The sequence below is a fragment of the Lampetra planeri genome, chromosome 7, assembly GCF_965212315.1.
Source record: "Lampetra planeri chromosome 7, kcLamPlan1.2.h2, whole genome shotgun sequence".
NCBI lineage: Eukaryota > Metazoa > Chordata > Hyperoartia > Petromyzontiformes > Petromyzontidae > Lampetra > Lampetra planeri.
Window position 1 is genome coordinate 1369114 of NC_136113.1, and position 23226 is coordinate 1392339.

Here is a 23226-nt window from a genome sequence, read left to right on the forward strand (position 1 = left end):
GGAATTTCTAATGTAGCAGCCAAATACTCTAAACGCATGGTAATTCTAAATGTGGAGGGAAAATCCGGAGGACCCTCAGAAAATCGAACCCACAACCTCATGTATACCAGGCGAGGTAGTTAACATCTTCTAGCCACCGTGGCACCCCTAAACCATTCCTCAGCGCATCCCCTTCAGTACCCCATACTGACCTGCGTGGTGAGGTACGTTCAAAGGATCCCTTTATTTGTTGTCAGGCATACAAAACCCAAGGCTGAAATATCACATTCCTGCGGAGGGAGCTGGTAGGAACGTTGGGTTGCTCGGTCAATGGCCAGGGTTAACGGCGGCGTGGTGTATTCCACAAATATGGCCGACTGTGAGAGCAGGCACAAGCCGGCGTGAGTAGGTTAAACGTTGAGTTTTATAAGGGCACCACGGGGTGACCAGCCCCTCCCCACCCAGCCCCACCCCTCCCACCCCCCACCCAGCCCCACCCTCCCCACCCAGCCCCTCCCCACCCTCCCCTCCCCACCCAGCCCCTCCCCACTCTCCCCTCTCCACCCAGCCCCACCCCTACCATTTTTGGATGTACGACGAACCAGGTGGTTCCTACCAGTATCACCTGCAAATTACTCAATTCATATTAGACGTAGCAACACCGCCCCGGACCACGGAAACGCAGCAGGACCCTCCTGCAAAGGAGTCTTGAGACTCAGCGAGGCTATCCTGGGCAAACAATCATACAAAACGAAAATAATTTAGAAAAATAATATGCAACCTAAATTTCGATTTAAAGCTTTCATGACTGCAGGCATCCATCTTCTTGGTTCTTTCGGTAAAGTCACGTAGAAGGGAAGTAATAAAATACAAAAATAAAACATAATAAAATAAAACAATTCTCACGACGTTTCGGCTACAATGCAAGCAGCCGTCTTCAGATGAAGAATGAGACACTACCAAGCTAGGAGCTTATATATAAGCTGGGTTGGAGGTGGAAGAGCGCCTTAACAAAAAGAATGTGCATATGAAGAGGAATTTAGCATATTCATGGGAAATGCGTAGGAGGTGGGCGGGGGGGTTTCAAAGTCATATTATGCCCATGCATTATGCAGGATCAGCAGCACCAAGGGGGGGTGCAGGGAGTAGCATTAACAAAGGAAAGGAATGTTAATAGTATGTAGCTGCAGTTATTAAACAACCACGTAGAAAACTAAAGTATAAACTACATAAAGAACTAAAGTATAAACTGCATAGCACCATCAGTATACTTACTATACTCTACAATAAGCTGAGTTACTAACAGCAAGTAATACATTAAAATTCTACGTCGTAAAAATTATATAATATGCTTCCATCTAAACTTTATTCTCTTACATCACACGAGCATACACCGTACTATATACTGCCATAGATAAACCCAACATTAAATTATATACTGTATTGCTATAAACCACCCTATACCTTATACATTTTAAAATAACACTATGTATTATTCTACCCACCCTAATGTGTATCACACTGCTATATGTTTACTATACAATTACGATACTATATATTACGTTGTACATTGTATTAAGCATATAAATGTTATACTATTTGTTATTATACACTGTACCATTGACCGTCGTGTCAATGGGTGAGTCGTGAGGGGAAAACTTGCAGCGGAGCAAAGAATCCATTCCCTGCGGAGAATACAATGCCAGTGAGTGGAACGCGGTCTGAAAGTCACCGTAAACGTGAACACAATCAGTTAAGATCCGAAATGGTTTATTACGTCCTTCCAATGATTGCTAAGCCAGAATCCATCTTCTCGGTTAAAATTGTCTCTGTGTTTGTATATGTGGATCGCCTCATGAACGAATCTCTCATGATAGCCAGATGGCTTGCAGAGAACCTCTGTCTTGGAGAAGTCAATGTCATGTGAGCCCACTGAGTTGTAACAGTGATCTGCCACGGCTGAGGTGTTTGTCCTACCGTGTTTCAGGTCTGCTTTATGTTCACGGATGCGGTCCGAGACATGTCGTTTGGTTTCCCCAATGTAACTGCTACCACAGAGGCAACTTAGTTTGTAGACGCCAGGGTACTGTATGTCTGGAACCACATCTTTTACAGACGGTACCAGATCACGGATTTTATGTACTGTGTTGAATCGGACCTGGATCTTGTGTTTAATCAGGATTTTGGAGATCTTTTTTGTGACCCCAGCAATGTAGGGTAAGGTGATGGTCTTGAAAGGCTCCTCAACAGGATCCTTCTTGATGGTTGGAGTGATGGCTTTGCGGATTGTGTAGTCGGAGTAACCATTAGCCTTAAGAGCTTGGCATACGTGTTTGAGTTCACTGGAAATGTGTTCCTGGTCGGAGATGCATTGGGCTCTATGATATAGAGTCTTGATGAGGGAATTCTTCTGGGATGGATGGTGGTGGGAATCCGGTTTTAGGTAAGCATCCGTATGGGTGGCTTTCCTGTAGACAGAGTGGCTCATTGAACCATCAGGTCTCCTTTTGATTAGGACATCCAAAAAGGGTAGCTTGCCATCTTTTTCGACTTCCATGGTGAATCTGATGGCTGGGTGTATGGAATTGATGTGGTCGAGAAATTGGTCTAGAGCAGGCCGACCATGTGGCCAGATGACAAAAGTGTCGTCTACGTACTTCTTCCATAAGGTCGGGCGTAGAGTGGCAGTCTGGATGGCGTCCGTCTCAAATTTCTCCATGAAGATGTTGGCTACAACCGGAGATAGGGGGGAGCCCATTGGGGTGCCCTCAGTTTGCTTGTAGAAAGTTCCATTCCAGGTGAAGTATGTATTGGTTAAGCAGTGTCTCACCAGGGGGGGTACCCCAGCATTCAGTCCTTGATGAACCAAGTCTTCAATGATTGCGATGGTGTCAGGTACAGGAACCTTGGTGAATAAGGAAACCACATCAAAACTGACAAGCAGGTCGTCTGGGGACAGGGCAATCCCCTTGATTGTCGATACCAGGTCAGATTCACCATGGAAGTCGAAAAAGATAGCAAGCTACCCTTTTTGGATGTCCTAATCAAAAGGAGACCTGATGGTTCAATGAGCCACTCTGTCTACAGGAAAGCCACCCATACGGATGCTTACCTAAAACCGGATTCCCACCACCATCCATCCCAGAATAATTCCCTCATCAAGACTCTATATCAGGGGTCGGCAACCTACGGCTCCGGAGCCGCATGCGGCTCTTTACGGGCTGCTTCTTGACGATATGTACGTATGTACAGTATGTACTCAGATGCATTGCGGCTCTTGAAATACTGAATTTTGTACCGAATTGGAAAGAAATGGCTCTTCTTGTTATTTTGGTTGCCGACCCCTGCTCTATATCATAGAGCCCAATGCATCTCCGACCAGGAACACATTTCCAGTGAACTCAAACACGTACGCCAAGCTCTTAAGGCTAATGGTTACTCCGACTACACAATCCGCAAAGCCATCACTCCAACCATCAAGAAGGATCCTGTTGAGGAGCCTTTCAAGACCATCACCTTACCCTACATTGCTGGGGTCACAAAAAAGATCTCCAAAATCCTGATTAAACACAAGATCCAGGTCCGATTCAACACAGTACATAAAATCCGTGATCTGGTACCGTCTGTAAAAGATGTGGTTCCAGACATACAGTACCCTGGCGTCTACAAACTAAGTTGCCTCTGTGGTAGCAGTTACATTGGGGAAACCAAACGACATGTCTCGAACCGCATCCGTGAACATAAAGCAGACCTGAAACACGGTAGGACAAATACCTCAGCCGTGGCAGATCACTGTTACAACTCAGTGGGCTCACATGACATTGACTTCTCCAAGACAGAGGTTCTCTGCAAGCCATCTGGCTATCATGAGAGATTCGTTCATGAGGTGATCCACATATACAAACACAGAGACAATTTGAACCGAGAAGATGGATTCTGGCTTAGCAATCATTGGAAGGACGTAATAAACCATTTCGAATCTTAACTGATTGTGTTCACGTTTACGGTGACTTTCAGACCGCGTTCCACTCACTGGCATTGTATTCTCCGCAGGGAATGGATTCTTTGCTCCGCTGCAAGTTTTCCCCCCACGACTCACCCATTGACACGACGGTCAATGGTACAGTGTATAATAACAAATAGTATAACATTTATATGCTTAATACAATGTACAAAGTAATATATAGTATCGTAATTGTATAGTAAACATATAGCAGTGTGATACACATTAGGGTGAGTAGAATAATACATAGTGTTATTTTAAAATGTATAAGGTATAGGGTGGTTTATAGCAATACAGTATATCATTTAATGTTGGGTTTATCTATGGCAGTATATAGTATGGTGTATGCTCGTGTGATGTAAGAGAATAAAGTTTAGATGGAAGCATATTATATAATTTTTACGACGTAGAATTGTAATGTATTACTTGCTGTTAATAACTCAGCTTATTGTAGAGTATAGTAAGTATACTGATGGTGCTATGCAGTTTATACATTAGTTTTTTTATGTAGTTTATACTTTAGTTTTCTACGTGGTTGTTTAGTAACTGCAGCTACATACTATTAACATTCCTTTCCTTTGTTAATGCTACTCCCTGCACCCCCCCTTGGTGCTGCTGATCCTGCATAATGCATGGGCATAATATGACTTTGAAACCCCCCCGCCCACCTCCTACGCATTTCCCATGAATATGCTAAATTCCTCTTCATATGCACATTCTTTTTGTTAAGGCGCTCTTCCACCTCCAACCCAGCTTATATATAGCTCCTAGCTTGGTAGTGTCTCATTCTTCACCTGAAGACGGCTGCTTGCGTTGTAGCCGAAACGTCGTGAGAATTATTTTATTTTATTATGTTTTATTTTAATTATTTTATTTCTTCCCTTCTACGTGACTTTACCGAAAGAACCAAGAAGAAATATGCAACCTCATTTGTTCAAATGGGCTGCTATTGTGGAGCCACTTCAGATTCTCCCCTATGTTACTGTCACTCTTGTTGCGATAGTAACAGTGATAGTAACTATAAACAAATATGATTAGTCATTTATGTTTTGCGTTAGGCCACATAATAACCTGGCCAAACTTGTGGCATAAGTTCCTCAAGCACCCGACAAAGCCAAACATGAAATTTTAATGTGTACTGTACAAGTGTTTCACACGCCAGTAAGTTTAGAAGAATTATCACTACCAAATTTAGCAATTAGACATGACGCGTCGCTTAAAACTGTGCCAAGCATCTTCAGGGCAAAATCGAGGAAGTCAGAATTTGGCATTATCCAAAAATAAATTGTTGAATCATCATATTGTTGTGTATGTCGGAGAAACGGCGGTGTTGTTTTTTGTTGATGAAACCCGATTTAAGAGTTAATTGGCTCACAGGGTAATTCAAAATCATCTGAAACTGAACTGATATTGGCTGTAAAAGCGTACATGTTAAATTATCTTCTTGGTTCTTTCGGTAAAGTCACGTAGAATTTCCATTCTACGTGACTTTACCGAACGAACCAAGAAGATGAATCCCTGCAGTCACGAAAGCTTTAAATCGAAATGTTAAATTATATTATATAGAGGGATTGCTGACACTGTATTTTCTAAGTTCATTTAAATTGACCTTTATATTAATGTACTTTTACAATGTTTTCACAATTATATGTGTATTTGGTAAACGTGTTTTTATTGTGTATGTATGCACGTGCATGCGCGGAAATGTTACCTTTAAGCATTTTGACAGCCACGCACGGAGTTTCCGTGCCCTGTATGCTTGCTTCCACCACTTTACCAAATGCGCCACAACCCAGGACTCGACCTGTTCGAAGAGGGATGATAATAATCACAAGCATGCCTGATAAATTTTGTTAGCCCACCTATCCAGGATTCAGGGCTTTCCATAGCTCTCAAATTTCAATTCGGGGATGAGAGATGGGCCAGCTTTGTCGCCTCGGAGGGAGGGCTCAGCCCTCCTTGCTACAATATTGAACACCAGTGGTGGATTTTACTCAAGGTTCTCCTTAACAACGGCTAACTTTGCGAGCGAGAGCAGAATTCAAGATAGATGAAAGCAAATCACATCCTTACCAATGCTGTTTGGCGTTTAATGTGTTTAGCGTTTGTTTAACATTGATTGTGTCGTGCCCCCCCCCACCACCATCCTGAGTGTTTTAATGTTTCATTTTAAACTATGTCACGCTACAGGGCTGGGACGGACCAAGGTCCTGGGAAGCCCTGTCTGCCCTGAACCGACTGTGAGAAATACAGGGTAGGCTGCTGCTGCTCGATCAGCTACCAAGTTACAGGGAAGATGAGAGTGGGGTCCGGAGCAAGTTGTAAGTGTGTATGTTGAACTCCTTTCACACTGTACGTGGCTAAGTTAGGGGTGGCTCAGATGGCCCTGGGTTAAGTTCCAGTAAGCTCTTAATTCGAACCAGAATATTTCATATACTTAGAGATTAAAAGTTTGCACAATTTGTTATAATATCACATTCTGCAAAGTTTCACCAAGTTTAAATAAAAAATGCTTTTAAAATGTAAGTGTGAATTTTTTTGGTTTGTTTTCACTTAAAATAAAATAAATTGAATTTTGTATAAAATTCAGAGACAATAAGTACTATAATAGTACACAATTAATATGCTACACCAGCTTTTTTTAACTTACATGTTATTTAAATACATATTTATACGGTGGATGCATATACTGAAATATATGTTTATGAACATGAAATTTCCTGTCGGTGACGGTGTCTCTGTGCGTTCGTACCAAATTTCAGAGTGCTTCGGGGAACTTCCCAGCGTCGGTCATACAGGAGTTGCATCGGGTCCACGTACGTGTACTCGCACCCGTCTGGGCTCACCGACTCGATCACTTTCCACCGCACCTCGTAACGTGGTTTCTGCGCAGGCAAAGCCACGCATTCACGCACGGACGCACACACGCACGCACACACGTGAGAAAAAGAGCCAGTGGCACGCTTCCCGCAGCTGCACCGCAGTGGGCAGAGTGCACACTGCATGGTGGATTAGAGAACATGTGCAAGTTAAATGCATCATATTGGTTGTAGAGTTCATTGAAACAGTTTATTGAAACATGTGTGTAATCCGTAATGTGTTGTGCTGGTGTCAACTCCCTTTCATATCTTCTGTGTTATGTACCTGAATCGTTTTGTTTATAAAATACTTTTGGAAAAAACCCCATCATATTCTCTCTAAAGAAAATTAACACACACTCAATGCATTCATCAATAATGCTGATCTATAATGAAAATACTGCATATAATAGGTGACGTGTTGCGCCAAGGCTCTTCTTGCCATTTATTCCCGTTGCTATTAAATCTAATTTTAGGTGTTGTGATCTTGCAAAGATAGTTTATTAATAATGCCATGGTAACGTGATCGGTTAAGAGCAATAATGAAACATTAATATTCTATAATCTGTAATATTCTTAAGTTATTTATTTCTATTGCTATTTGTGTCTGTGGTAATATAAGTATTAGACCATGACTGAAAAAGAGCGTTGTATTGGACAAGTATCGTCCTCTATAGACATGGAAAAATAATGGAGATCAACAAATATCCACTAACCGCCTTCCACTGCCACGTGGAAGGAGCAAGATGACGTCCATGCGAGAGGTAAATGGACAGCAAAGAGCAGGACTCAAACGAGAATGAAGTATTCCTACAGGAAGCGATCGCTGTGACCGGAAAAAATAAATGAGGGGGGGGGGGGGAAGAGCTCTATCCAGCCTCGTCAACAGCCACCACGTGGTCACCGTATAGAGCAGAAGAGAGAGAGACACGGTCCTCCACAGCACTCCAGAGTCTCCACACGAAGGTGGAGGCCACGTTCACTTACCCTATTACAAATGACAATGGCAACGATGAGAAGGGCAATGGAGAGGACGAGGAGGAACAGCACCACCGACAGCACTGTGAGCCCCACCTTGGAGTCTTCATCATCATCATCGTCACCACGCGTTGCCAAGCAACAAAACAACACGCACGCAAGACATTCCGTGATGGGCTCATTACATTGAGTTTATCGTTGCACAGTAGTCGAAAACATTCAGAACGTGTTCATGACGAAAGTGTTATTGTGACGATTCATATCATCAGGCCGCTGGAGCTGTGGTTGCAGTGCTTTTGACACGCAAACAGTGGATTGCAAGTTCTAATATTAGAGCGGGGTCATCTCGGCCCACCATCCATCTAGGCAGGATAACAAAGGAAACTCCTTTGAGATAAGTCAACAGCAATTGAATGAGGAATTTCTACCAGTGGCGAAAGATCGTCAGCGGAAACGACTAATGCCCCATCACTTGGTTAAGTCCGACTCGAATCGGCACTGATGACATTTAGATAAAAAAAAAGTAATATAATGGTGATGATAAGCACTGTTGTGAATTGAAGTGGTGGTGGTGGTGACGGTGGTGACTATACCCGTGTTCAGTAGGGACAGGATCTGCTCATCGGTTTGGAAGGGGTTTGTGGCCACGCAGCGCACAGCGGTTGGGGTCACCAGTGTCACGGGATCGAAGGTGATTGTGCTGCTGCTGATCCCCTTGCTGGGATCGGCCCACTCCTGCACAGATATACCCTCTGCAATACAGAGCGTGGCAGCGACGTTAATTCCTCGGGCAAAACGCTGAAGCAGATGAGTGAGTATTCTTGGTTCTTTTCGGTAAAGTCACGTAGAAGAGAAATAATAAAAGAATATAAATATAAAAAAATTCTCACGACGTTTCGACTGCAACACAAGCAATCATCATCAGGTGTGTTGCAGTCGAAACATCGTGATAATTTTTTATTGTTTTATATTTATATTATTTTATTAGTTCCCTTCTACGTGACTTTACCAAAAGAACCACGAATATGAATCCCTGCAGTCACGAAAGCTTTAAATCAAAATTCAGATGAGTGAGGTCATTTTTTAAAATGGAAATGCTCATTGGAACCTTTGTCTGGGTTCACGTTGCTGTAGTCGAAGCCAGCAGCTGGATTGGCTCTGCGGCTTGAATTAGCGTCAGCTGGCAGGCTTGAGCCTAGCCCTGCAGGAGCTGTGGCATTGCTGACGTAGATCAAGGTCCAATGGATTGTTTCTGTGCAACTGGGGGAGGGATGAGGCACAGTAATAAACAAACACATTAAACAGTTGCATGGTAGGTTTGCGTGTGGTGGGGTAAAGTGTGCGCACACCCGCCTCTTCCAAGACATCTGGCCAGCGTGGAAGAGTAGGCCATACCAACCCTTTGGAGGGTATTGGTAGAGCTAGCGATGGCTTGGGCGAGCCATTTCTGTGCTAGACCTTCTTGCCGTTCCCTATTAAACAGTGAATGCCTCATTCACAAATCACAATGAAATTTCACAGTCGTCAAGCGCTGAACCTCTTTCTTTCTGGTCAGCAAATTCTCATTTCAACAGAGGGGAAGTGATGGACAAAATAGAACCTTATGGCGGGACCCCGGGGTTCCATAAGCCCCCGGCTCTCGCATAAACTGCGTAGCGATGTTATTGTATGTCTGTTGAAGGCGAACGGTACGGCAATCTATTCCTCTTGATGAGCTCTGCACGATGCGCTAATCAAAGTTTTAAAGTTTTGTTTCTTCTGCGCATTCGTCCTCGCTTTGGCGCTTGGACAACATGACAACAGAATGATCCGCGCCAGGTGGGTCATGGCGTTTATGTTGCGCGGTGGGATGGAGTCGCCAAAAATACGCCATAAGGTTCATTAATGGCCAGAGGTGTGGACTCGAGTCATGTGACTTGGACTCGAGTCAGACTCGAGTCATGAATTTGATGACTTGCGACTCGACTTGGACTTGCATAACAATGACTTTGTCCCACCTATGAGATGTGGACTCGAGTCATGTGACTTGGACTCGAGTCAGACTCGAGTCATGAATTTGATGACTTGCGACTCGACTTGGACTTGCATAACAATGACTTTGTCCCACCTCTGATAATGGCATCCTAGTGTAATGCAAGCAAGGATTGAGGGGGGCGGAGTCTGGGTCACGTGAGGAGAGGGAGGAGTTAGGGTCACGTGGGGGAGAGGATTTAGGGAGAGAACCGGAAGGGGATCGGGGAGTTGAGACGGAGTGAAACGGGAGGAGGCCACGCTGGGCAGTACGGGGAGGGTGGCGCGATCGCCACGTGTTGAGAGACGTCGGCACCGTCAGCCATCGGTGTCAGGGCGCAGAGGGCTAGCGGGCTGTGGAAGGCTAGCTGCAGAACGGAGCAGCAGGGTGGCTGCAGAGCGGAGCAGCAGTGTGGCTGCAGGGCGGAGCAGCAGTGAGGCTGCAGAACGGAGCAGCAGGGTGGCTGTGGAGTGATCGTCGGAGGAGACGCGGGCCTGAGCGAGGACGCCGTGTGAGCGAGATTTATACGAACCCAAATAAAGGACAACGGAGATCGACACTGAGAAAGAGTCCTTTATTACACTAGAGAGACTGCAAAGCAATTCCGAATATTTGATTGGGAGAGCTGACCACTCCACCACAGCAATGTCACTGGGCATGATAACGCAGCCTGCAATCTCACACTCGGCAATAACAATACTGATCATTTGCTCTTGTTAAGGGCCTTTCACAGTGTCTCAAGGTGCCGTGCATGAAAAGGACAAAAATAACGAAGAAGAACCGAGTGGCAAAATAAGAGCGGGAGATCTGTAGTGCTACGTGAGCATAGCAGCAGCAGCAACAAAGGAAAGACAAAAACTTCGACATTGCAGAGAACGAGCGCAGGGTATGTAACGGTCGTAAACGAAACACGCGGGAGTATAAAAAAAAATGTGTTTATATAATATAAATATATATATAAAACATGTTTTAAAAGATGTGTTGTAGTCAGGGTTTGTTTATTTTTGCAGAGGTCATGCGTATAGACATCTAATCTGCAGGGTTATTGTGGTCAGCAAAACAGAAAGTAGGTTCATCACATATCTCTGTGCACTTTTGCGTGTTGTGCATTACTCTACACTCTGGGTTTTCCGACTCACCCAAAGTAGTAAAATAGTAAAAGAGGCTTGGTATTCAGTAAGGCTGACTATGAATCCTAATCAACTGGAAAATCATGCTGAGGCTAAACATTCAATTACCACTCGCAAGAGTATGCTGCTGCATGCTTATGTGACGGCCGAACATTAATAAAAGCTGCCCAATTCAAAGTAGCCCCAGGTCACCCTTGCAAAAGACTCAATCTGAATGAATGCTAACCTAGAATTAATGCTAACCTAGTTATTTAAATGTGAGGCACAGCCCTGCTTGCTTACAGCATCGCTGGCAGAAGGGCTTCCACGAGAGGGGGCTCCAAGGGGACCCCTACAGGGGGTATTTTTGCCTATTCTTAATATCGTTCATTTTGGCTCTTTAAGCACAATTTATGCCAACATCTCTGACGCGTTCTGTTCCGATGTTGCCTGTTCCTCCATACGGAACACTTTGGTGTTGTTCTTATTCTGTGCTGATGCACCACAGATCTCCCTAAATGACGTTACGCGATTTTTGACGATTTTTGACCCCCCCCCCCATCGTCACACGACGTCACAAAAAGTCAGACCCCCCTCAAATATGACGTCACAAAGCTCTGCCCCCCACCCAAAAAAAATAAAACATGCTTCAAATCGCTTTAAACTATTGTCATTGTAGTGCGTATTTAATGTGGCACTGCACTCTGATGTTGTAGGAGAAACTATTTATTATTGAGTCTATTTAATTAAGTAGAACGTGTTGTCTATATTTATTTAAAGTTTTGATGTGACGTCACATTTCTCAAACCGCCCCCCCCATCGTCACACATCGTCACAAATGTATGACCCCCCCCTCCCCTAGGTGCGTGATGTCATTTATGGATGGCCCCGAAGTGGCAAAACGGGATGCTGCGTGTAACAAATAAACATCGGTGGATTGATTTTTCCACGCTGTGCCAGAATTCTTGGAAGAAGTAGAAGGACCCATACTTTACCCCAGTCACACGTGACATGCCCATCGACTTCCTGTGAGATATAAGAATACGGGAAGTCCCCGAATTCAGGAATGGTTCCGTTCCAGAGACCCGTTCGTAAGTCGAACGGTTCGTAAGTCAGAACACAATAATGTACCGTATTTAAAGCACATACGGTCAGTGTTAAAATATGTGTTATGGTTCAACAAAAAATGGAAGCATTGTTGAACTCATAAATGAGAAGAAATATTCTACATTTGCACGCAACACTGTAAATTGTTTCGCGGTTTGGTTCGCAAGTGCGAAATCACGTTGGCTAAAAAATACATATCCAATGGAAGCTCGTTCGTAAGTAAGGATGTTCGTAAATCAGGTGTTCGTCTGCCGGGGGACTGCCCTTACCGTACTATATGAAGGATACCGGAACGGGATTGAGTTAACACACGCAGAGCCGTGGGACGCGAGGGCTTCCCCCGCTCGGCGCTGCTACCGACCTGTGCTGCTGGCTGCAGGCGAACCACTCGATGCGTGGTTTGGGAGAGCCACGCGCCACGCACACCACGCGGTGCGCTCCGCTCCAGCCATTGTCGCCCTGCTCCGGGTTGTCCGACAGCTTCGTGATGGCTGCTGGCACTGAGAGAGTCAACGCCATAATTACGACCCGCACTGGTGCCATTGTCCTACGTGATGTTTGTGTTGAATTACATATTTATACATACTCTTTGGTTCTTTCGGTAAAGTCACGTAGGTATAAAATAAAATAAATTAAATCACGACGTTTCGTGGGACAACCACAGCAAGAAAACAAAGAGTATGGATCCCTGCAGTCACGAAAACGTCAAATTACATATTTGTAAACAATGATGTTGCCGAAATGGTTTTGTGACAGTGTTTAGCTGGTTCCTTACGCTAAGGGGTTCTCTGAATGGATTATATAACATGACACTGATGGACGAGATCAGTGATGGCAGGGGTTTGAAATGTTGGTGATGATCATGATCTTGTGATGCTGCGATATGACAAACAGTAGATTTTCCAACCAAAAACAAAAATGCAGAAGAAAGATTGTTGTGCTTATTTTGAGAATACAAATAAAAATTGTGTTTATAATGAAAAACAAATCAACAGTAAATACACAACAGTAGCTCATGCAGCGTAAGAAAACCGTGGCAATGTTGACGCCTCGTTATAAAAGGGGCGTTTTACCATTGATGGACAGGTAGAAGCTGTAGCTGGCATTGCCATCGCTGTTCTCCACCACGATCGAGTAGAGGCCTTCATCGCTTAGCGCCACGCGGCTGAGGCCCAGCCAGCCGCGGTAACTGTGACGTCACCAGACAATCATCGCAGTGTCACAATAGCCACACACGGCCATCACGCCTGAAATGCCCAGCGTCGTCACTGCCACCACGAACGATTCAGATACTAAACACTTAAGTGTTAAGCACACAGAGATCGCGTATCTAAAAAATAAAAAGCCCTCTGTCTCTTGAAGCTCAAACGAGCGGCGAGTGTGCGCAGAAGACTTTGTGCATCTCCAATCGGAGGTGCAGCCACATTGTGAAAGTGTGGGGTTGTCCTACTCTCGAATGGTTCCTGACAGCATCCCTGCATCTCTGCATGAACTATGATATTGTAGTGCATGGCCATATTAGTCGTACAGTTCTTACAATCGGTGCATTCAGGTAGCATCACTTACTGGTTATTCCGTGGATCTACAGCTTCAAAGCCAATGTGTGCGTGGCTGTCTCCATGATCGCCGGAGCGCACCCCCTTCTTGTCGTCTTGTTGGCTGTCAGGCGCAGCTTTGTCCGCAGGCTCACTTGCTCGATCGCGACGCAACGGACCTCCGCCAGTCTGCTCACTCGCAGCAGTCTGCCTGTCGTTCTCCAAGCGCCTCTCGAATCGAGCGTCCATCATTTTCTGAGCATCGCTCCGGCTGGGGTCGGTCCGACTGCTCGCTATGAGGTTATCGTTCGTCTTGCTGTCACCCGTCTGCTTGCGGCGCTTGTGGTCTGGTCCGCTACCTTCGGTTGGTTGCTTTCCTTCCTGGTGGTGACGAGCGAACTGAGCCTGATCGTTTGGGCGATGGCGGTGTTTGTTCTTGTCAAACAAGCGTCTGCCGTCTTTTGTCCAGAAGACAGAGAGAGGAGGTGGAAATGCGAAGATGTCCACCTCGTAGAGGGGCGAACTCAGGAGCATTGCAGACTCGTCGGGGCCGATGTGAGGCCGCACGCGGACAAACCCCTTGTCTGCGGAAGAACGAGTAAATGTAAGTTGATGATAACATTAGGGGCCGTCCATAAATGACGTCATGCGATTTTGGACGATTTTTGACCCCCCCCCCCTCGTCACACGGCGTCACAAAAAGTCAGACCCCCCCTCAAATATGACGTCACAAAGCTCTGCCCCCACCCCCCCAAAACATGCTTCAAATCGCTTTTATCTATTGTCATTGTAGTGCGTATTTAATGTGGCGCTGCACTCGGATGTTGTAGGAGAAAACATTTATTAAAAAGTCTATTTAATTAAGTAGAACGTGTTGTTTATATTTATTTAAAGTTTCGCATTTTGATGTAACGTCACATTTCTAACCCACCCCCCCCCTTGTTACACATCGTCACACATGTCTGACCCCCCCCCGCCCCAGGTGCGTGACGTCATTTCTGGACGGCCCCTAATTATATTCAAGTCAATTAGCATTCACTCTTGTGAGCATTCATATATCCAATAATTATGATACAGTAATATTAATTGCTCATTTATAATTGGACATAATCGTACAATACATTTACAACGTTTTGTATTTGCATGGTTGCTGTTATTACTACTAGCCATAGCATCACGTGTTACGTCCTGGCTTGTCAACCAGAGTTCGATTCCCGCTCACGGCCAACATCGTTGACGAATATCTGAACCCGTCTTCGTCCTCCTCTAGGTCGACTCAACCTCAAATGAGTACCTGGTAAGGTGTGCAAACATCGTCGCTGGGGAGAAAAAGGCGGTCGGGCATGGTACTGGCCACCCACCCCCATATTTATGCATACCATGCCAGCCTTCATAGGCGCTCGCTAACAGAATTATTCCCAACAGTTTGTTTAAAGGCTATACGGGAGATCTTTGTCTGTGTGCGGAGTACGTTTCGGCGGTTCGCTTACCCAACACGGTGATGTGAGTGCTCTCGTTCGCCTGTCCGTACGAATTCTCGGTCGTGCACGTGTACACGCCGGTGTCGCGCTCGTCGGCCAGCGGCACGGTCAGCGTGTGCACGATCTGCATGCCGCCGCCAGAAATGCGCCGCTCGTGCACGCTCGTGTGCGACGTGCCCCCATCAACCTGCGCACACACCACCCACCGCAAACACTGAGTCGGCATTGCGTGGTGCGCATCTCCACTGGCATCATTCCTGTGAAGGCGGTGATATTTCCGTGTTTCCTGTGGTGGAGGATGAGGTGAAGAGCAAGAGGCCATCATGGCCAACTCTGATGATTCCACCACACCGTTTTGTTTCTCTCATCTTTCCGCTCAATCCCACAATTGTTGTTTTAAAGGCCTACACCCACTGGTCAAGTTCCACTCTTACAGTCTGCCAACGTCTGGCTTTAGGTATTCCCTTTAGTCTCGGCAACCTGCCCTCCTACACACTGCATGTGTGTCCCTACCCATTGTAACCTTCTTTTACGGATGACATCTTCAATACTATCTTTCCATGTTCGACTCTAAACTGTCAAGTTGTCTCCCTAAATCGCTCCATGTAACTGTAGTGTCATAGGTGGGCCACACTTACCAGCAGTGGTGGACAGGGCCCATCTGCAGGTACCTCGGACCCTGGTGGACAGGGCCCATCTGCAGGTACCTCGGACCCTCAGGGGAGGGGCCACTGTGCTAGCCCAAGAGGGGAGGGGCTGCTGGGGCCTCTAGGATCCTAGACAGCTAAGCCCTCGGCGCCAGGCTCTGGGATCCCAGGATCCCAGACAGCTAAGCCCCTTAGCGCCACCAACGGGGGGGCTGTGTGTGCTCTGTGGGGTATCTGGGGGCACACACAACCCCACCCCTCGATGGGCAAGAGGCATAAAAGAGCCGCTCCCTGGCCGATCGGGGGCCAGTCGCAGCTCAAGACCCAAGACCAGCCAGCTAGGACCCTGGACCCCCTCGTCCCGCTTGTCCTTCTAAGGACCGGGACGCTGTGCGGGCCAGTGGTGGGACTCTGGGACTCCCGGCTCTACGTCCTTGTAAGGGCAAGTTCCGAGGAAGCCAGAGTCTAGACCCGCACCTTGGCTGGGTCGGTTCAGGTAGCCTCCCCTAGGGTAATTGTAGCCGGAGGACCCGAGAGCGTAGCCAGACTAGGCTGTGTCCCTAGGCCGTGTTCCTAGGCTGTGTTCCTAGGCTGTAACAGAGTATCAGGACTTTTAAATTTCGATTTAAAGCTTTCGTGACTGCAGGGATTCATCTTCTTGGTTCTTTCGGTAAAGTCACGTAGAAGGGAAGTAATAAAATAATAAAAATAAAACAATAAAATAATTCTCACGACGTTTCGGCTCCAACGCAAGCAGCCGTCTTCAGGTGAAGAAGTATCAGGACTGTTGGAATGTTGTATTGTAATAAAGAAGTTACCTCTACAAGTGTCTCCGGAACCCATTACATAACTACGAGTAGCCTCTGAATGTCCCTGTGTGCAGAGGTTATGAGCCTCCTTTCCCTTGATTTAAAGTGCATTTTTTGACATCGCACAGTGACAGAGATATCACTCCAGCCTCAATCCCTCACCTTGTAACTCAGGGTGACCATTGTACTCTTCCAAACTGATGTGATTAGGCCATCAAGAAAGCATTCCCTGCTAAAGGTCTACGTTGCTTGATCTGATTCTTGCAACCCTCTGTGCATTATGGCACATGCCTGCGTAAATATGGATGGCACATTGCCACGTCAAGTCCTTCACTACATTCCCACTTCCTACTTCCAACTGTCGTCGATCTTGTCTTAGGGAAGTTCACAATAAAACCCCAATGTTCAACATCGTTGCGTAAAAGTTCAAACAGTGACAATGTTGCCGGTCAAGGTCCTGGTCTTCGAAGTGGGGTGTACTCTACCCACAGCCCCCCCCCTCCCCACAGTCGCCCCCCTCCCCCTCTAAATAATTTGTGAGCATGAGATACAGCAATAGTTACCAACATGCTCATGACATGCTTTGTTTGTACCGTATTTTGAACTTTTGTTGCACCATATGCAGCCAACCGTGCTAATCGGCGGTGCGGGAATTGGCGGAGCGTAAGTTGGCCCCTCTGAGTCTTATAGCCCAAATGAAAGATTCATCGCAAAGTGTACATTACAAAATAAATAAAGCGCAATGGGCATGTATCGGGTAATGAATCCTGACACTTCTACTCACTGCTCGTCAATGACAATTCCACATCGTCAATCCACGCTTTCGCTCTTTCTCTCTTCTCGCCCCCCTTCACTGGAACCAACGTCCCTCTCCACATTAAGCAGTCACAGTCACCTTCTCTCACTAGTTTATTGGTACCTCCAACTCACCCCACGACCCCTTAATCTCCCCCTCATAACCACCACCGTTACTGTTCCCTCTTCAAATTCTCATTATAAATAAAAAAAAACGATGTTTTATTTTACCAGGTAAGGCACACTGAGACGTATAGAGCTCTTTTTCAGAAGCGACCTGGCCACAAATGATCGCTCTACGAAGTGGATTATCATGTGGAAATTTATACCAACCAAATAACCTAAACGCGTGTTTCTAAATGTGGAGGGTACAACCGGAGGACCCGGAGAAAAATCCACGCGACCACCGGGAGAGAGACACGCAAACTCCAAATATACAGCAGCATACCAGGCGAGGGAGAAGAACATCTCCTAGCCACCAGAAGAAGAACATCTGTGCGTGGCTATCACTCATTCCCCATTCATTCAATCCATTTATCATAATTCACTGTCATCAATTTCGCTTTCACCGAATTCACGAATCGTCACAGATTCGCCCCCATTGCTTCCTCTCATCAATTTTATTCACCTCACCTCCACCATCACATCCACGTGTTTTATCTGTCGGAATTCTCTGTAAAGCGCCTTAGCTAAGGCGCTATAAAAAAAATAACGTTTCGATGAGATAAGAATTGAAGCGCACATAATGATAATAATAGCCGAAGCACAAGTGCCATACCGGCTTGCGAGGGTGTCTCCAGGTGAACGTGACGATGTCGTTGCCCGTCACGGTGCACGTGAGCGTGATTGTGTCGCCACGCCGCACCACGGCACGTGGCGAGTCCACCACGGGATGGAGCTGTGAGACTGTAGACACACACACACAGACAGCAGAGACACACACACAGCCACAGGCGGAGACACACACACACAGTCAGCGGAGACACACACACACACAGTCAGCGGAGACACACACACACAGTCAGCGGAGACACACACACACAGTCAGCGGAGACACACACACAGTCAGCGGAGACACACACACAGTCAGCGGAGACACACACACAGCGGAGACACACACACACATAGTCAGCCACAGGCGGAGACACACACAGTCAGCGGAGACACACACACAGTCAGCGGAGACACACACACACAGTCAGCGGAGATACACACACACACACAGCGGAGACACACACACACAGTCAGCGGAGACACACACACAGTCAGCGGAGACACACACACACAGTCAGCAGAGACACACACACAGTCAGCGGAGACACACACACACAGTCAGCGGAGACACACACACAAACACAGTCAGCGGAGACACACACACAGTCAGCGGAGACACACACACACACAGTCAGCCACAGGCGGAGACACACACACAGTCAGCGGAGACACACAGTCAGTCACAGGCGGAGACACACACACACACAGCCACACGTGGACACACACACACACAGTCAGTCACACGAGGAGACACACACACACACAGCCACACGTGGACACACACACACAGTCAGTCACACGAGGAGACACACACACACAGTCAGCCACACGAGGAGACACACACACACATCTCACTGGAGTGGTATTGTGCCCGTCAGCACATCTTAAGCACTAATATGTACCACATGCAGTGAGCTGGTATTCATGGCCTTGCGTCTGCTAGTTTGCAAACAGATACAATATTGGAAAGATCAATTGTGTCTCAATGTGGAGCTGATATCACTGGAGATGTCTTCTTTTTTTTGTATAACTACCAGGTGAAATTATTGTATCTTTAGATGTTTTTTCTGTCGTTTCCCTGGTTGTGTTCCCGGTGCGCTATGAGATGAGTGTCGTGAAACAGAGAATCCATTTGGAAATCTAAACAGAGCAGTTCCGAGAACCATTTCCAGACATTCTTCTGAATAATCTTGATTTGAAGCTTTCGTGACTGCAGGAATCCATACTCTTTGGTTCTTTCGGTAAAGTCACATAGGTAGAAAATAAAATAAATCGCGACGTTTCAGGCGCAACACAGTTTAAAACAGCCTGGTTCAGCAGCAGACCATGCTTTCCCACCTGATGATGGACGCTTGTGTTGCGCCCGAAACGTCGTGATTTTTTTAATTTTATACCTACGTGACTTTACCGAAAGAACCAAAAAGTATTCTTCTGAATAACCTTACAACTGGCCTTTTTAAATAACACCAATCTCAACACACTACGGTGGGTAGTTTCACACATACTCTTCTATGAGATTAATGTCTGATGCCTTACACTGAAACCGACATTTAAATTCCGCTTGTCGATTAAAACGATGCGGCATTTGAGGCGTGTCCTGGGAAAAAAATGGATAATCCACATATTTCCAATTTTAAAGATAATCTACGCAGGCCTCATTGGAACACTTTACAACCCACTTCCGAAATTGTGATCACCACGCGTCATCTCCCCCACACAGATGGCTGGCTGCCCAATAACTACTCAAAAGATGCCTTCCTTTATCCACTTCTTTCTGCTACTCTCAACGAAATGCTGCTAGATGGACAATAAGATTGTGTGTGGGTTATCAAGTTTTTTTGTGGGCCCCCCCCGTGACATTCCTCGGTTGCGCTGCAGTCGGTGTCGACGGAGGTGATTGCGCTGCACACCTGCGAGCACCATCACGTGGTACTCTTCCGACTCCTGCGTGCGTCCCTCCAGACGTGCGACGCAGCGGTAGCGCCCGGGCAGCAGGTTCGCCTGCAGGCCCACGCCGGGCACGTACCACGCTGCCCGAGGGGTCCCCGCACTCGGCACCGCGGCAGCGAACGACACTCCGCCGGATTTGGTGGAGTGGACGGTTGTGACATTCGAAGACGGCCCTGTGCTCGCCATAGCATTGGAAGGAGGTATCCCGGCTTTGCCATTAATTTTGTCTTCGAGCGTTTGGATGTAATCGGCAGGATTCACGATGGGGAGCGGCTGCTTTTGAAGTGCATTACTGGGGGTGTTTGAGGAGTGCGCACTTTGGTTTGTGGCAATTTGGTGTTGCGGCGTTTGGGCGCTACGTTGCATCTGGCGGGTGACACTTTCTCCCACTGCGACGTTGTTTCTGTGCGTGGTTGCGGACAGTCGAGGCGGCATGCTGCTGCTGCTGCCGCTGCCAGGCGCGGCGGCTGCTGGGGCGGCGTCGTGACGGAGCGACACCGCCGTGCGTGGCGAGGTGACGAGGCACGGGAGAGTCGCCACGTCCCCTGCGTGCACGATCACCACCTGCGCGTGCTCACTCCGCGAGGGCACGAACAGCGAGCGCCCGTCTGGAAAGCGCACGGCGACGAGCAGTGTTGGAACCTTTGCGGTGGGGAACCCTCATATCGAGTGAAATGTCACTCCGAGTGGAAGACTTTTTTTTCAGAGACCTCTCGAGGGCAGTCGTATCGCGCTGTCGGGAAAGAGTTCCGTGTTCCCGTCAATAAGGGACAATGATTCCCCATTTTGGCCGTATGGATTGGCAGGGTGGGTTGCCACTTTTACTGGTTTTCCCAGTACCATCTTCCTTTTAAGGTAGCTGTCCTTAGGAAATCCATTAATAACATTCAAAGTCCCAATTACATAGTCACCCCAAACACATGAAGTATGTCACTTGATTCACAGCATGTCCCTTCTGCACCTCCTTCCCCACACCCCTGATCTGCCCTTAGAATGCTGGTTACTTCCTCCCCACCCCTCCTTCCCCCCCTCATCCCCCGTCGGAAGACCCCCTCAGGGTGGGCACCGGGCATTCCTTCCCCACACCTAGACGTGTTTGTTCAAGCGCCGAAAATCTCCCCCAAGAAACCATCGACGCGTTGTATCGGACTTGCGCGCTCACCATAATAGAAAACATTGCTGAAAAACAGTCCCAATTACACGTTGTTCTTCTGCCCTCTTATGTCCACGATGTGTCCTCGTTTTTTTGTACTTTCAGAGGTGGCAACACTGCTGCCATAACAGGAACGTTCAGTGAACAACTGTTTAGGCTAAGTTACCCGTTGGAGGTCGAGGATAGGGAGTGATTGCACTTAGCACTGAGATGCAGGTCAGATATAAACCCAAAGTGCGAGGGATTATTCACGTAGTTAAACAAAAAACAAAACGTATTTTGCGAACAAAACATTTCATTTACCGAACTTAAAAAGACCGTCGTAAAAAAAGTTTCTTCATTGACACAGGGGACGATGCTGATGATGATGGTCGTGACATTAATGATGACGTAAAACTTACCTTGCACATAAACTCTCACAGTGGCACCTCGTGCCTCTGTCCCATCAGTGGCGTCAGCTTCGTCGTATCTACGCATGTCTTCGTGATGGTACTGACACGTGTACACACCATTGTGTTGCAGCGTCGCATTCTCAATTCGTAGCCAAGTTGAAAACAAGCCGAATTCAGGTATGGCTTCCGTCTGAAAATGAAGATGTCAATAATGTCAAACGATTTTGTGACGTGCAGAAAGGTTCAACAAGAAAACCTCACATAATCTGAAGACCTTTCTATGATGTTCCCGGAGTTTGGATTTCCCCTCCATATATAGAAACAGTATTTGGCTGCAATACATTTCCACGTGATACGCCACTTAATTGAGCTATCATTTGTGGCCAAGTCACTTCGGCAAAAGAGCTATTTAGCTCAGTTGGCCTTAGGGGCCCTCCATAAATGACGTCACGCGCCTGGGGGGGGTCAGACATTTGTGACAATGTGTGACGACGGGGGGGGGGGGGGGTGAGAAATGTGACGTCACATCAAAATGCGCAACTTTAAATAAAAATACACAACATTTTTTTAGGGGGGGGGGGGGGCAGAGCTTTGTGACGTCATATTCGAGGGGGGTCTGACTTTTTGTGACGTCGTGTGACGAAGGGGGGGGGGGGGGTCAAAAATCGTTCAAAATCGCGTGACGTCATTTATGGACGGCCCCTTACCTGGTAAAATATATATTTTTTAACTGTGGGAGGGAAATGGAGTACTCTTTGGTTCTTTCGGTAAAGTCACGTAGAAATAAAAAAATATTAAATACTAGCATACGACGATTCGATTGCAACACAAGCAATCATCATCAGGTACAAATGAAAGAGAAAACAGACCTAGTAACATAAGTCAACACCCCACCTGATTGATTACGTTCTTCCAAAGATTGCTAAATTTGAGAGAGAGAGACAAAACAGACACGGAGACACATAGACAGACACACAAGCAAAGAGAGATAACACAGAAACACACAGAGAGAGAGGCACACACAAAGGCACACAGAGAAACAACGCCTCTGTATCGAGGCCTTAAATAGAGAGAGGGAGGGGCAGAGAGAGGCGGGGGTAGAGAAATCAGCATGTCATTGAGAGATTTGGAGCTTTTGTGACTGCGTGGGTATGAACTATCATCCCGCACCTGCGATTTGCACGGTTGGCTACGTATGGTGCAAAATAAGTAAAACAATACATAAACACATCACACCTGTCAAGAACAAAAATGGTGATATTCAAAGTACAGTAGGCTCAATTATCCGCGCTAATGGCAAGGATAATCCGAAAAAATAACCACTTTCCGTGGATCGCTATGCTAAAACCACGAATAAAGGTATAAATGAGCAATTGATGCGCGTGCTCAGTGATAACAACTTTCCTGCTCCCGCGCAGAAGACTCGGCCCACTAAGTGGACGGCAGAGCCATGCCAATCAACGTCAATCAAACTCCGTCCACTGTGTTAAAGATCTGAAACTACTGTACTGTAGAGGCGGTCACGTGGATTTAGGATTATCCGGAGTACAAATTTGTGCGGTTTGTGCACGTGACTTGCAATAAACATTTTAAATAATAACAATGTGTAACTGCTTTTAGATTATTCATTTAGGTTTAAGGGAAA

The 23226-nt window shown here is 46.6% G+C and overlaps 1 protein-coding gene across 1 annotated transcript in view; it reads right to left on the reverse strand.

Moving 5' to 3' along the window:
- LOC144720142 (platelet-derived growth factor receptor alpha-like) overlaps nt 1-23226 on the reverse strand; it is a 52192-nt gene that overhangs the window by 10279 nt on the left and 18687 nt on the right. Inside the window, 12 exon segments of the mRNA XM_078596649.1 lie at nt 5694-5786; nt 6735-6867; nt 7828-7922; nt 8412-8570; nt 8927-9078; nt 12407-12545; nt 13119-13234; nt 13612-14164; nt 15071-15248; nt 18091-18218; nt 19997-20644; nt 21591-21771. Coding sequence (XP_078452775.1) covers nt 5694-5786; nt 6735-6867; nt 7828-7922; nt 8412-8570; nt 8927-9078; nt 12407-12545; nt 13119-13234; nt 13612-14164; nt 15071-15248; nt 18091-18218; nt 19997-20644; nt 21591-21771 — 2575 coding nt within the window.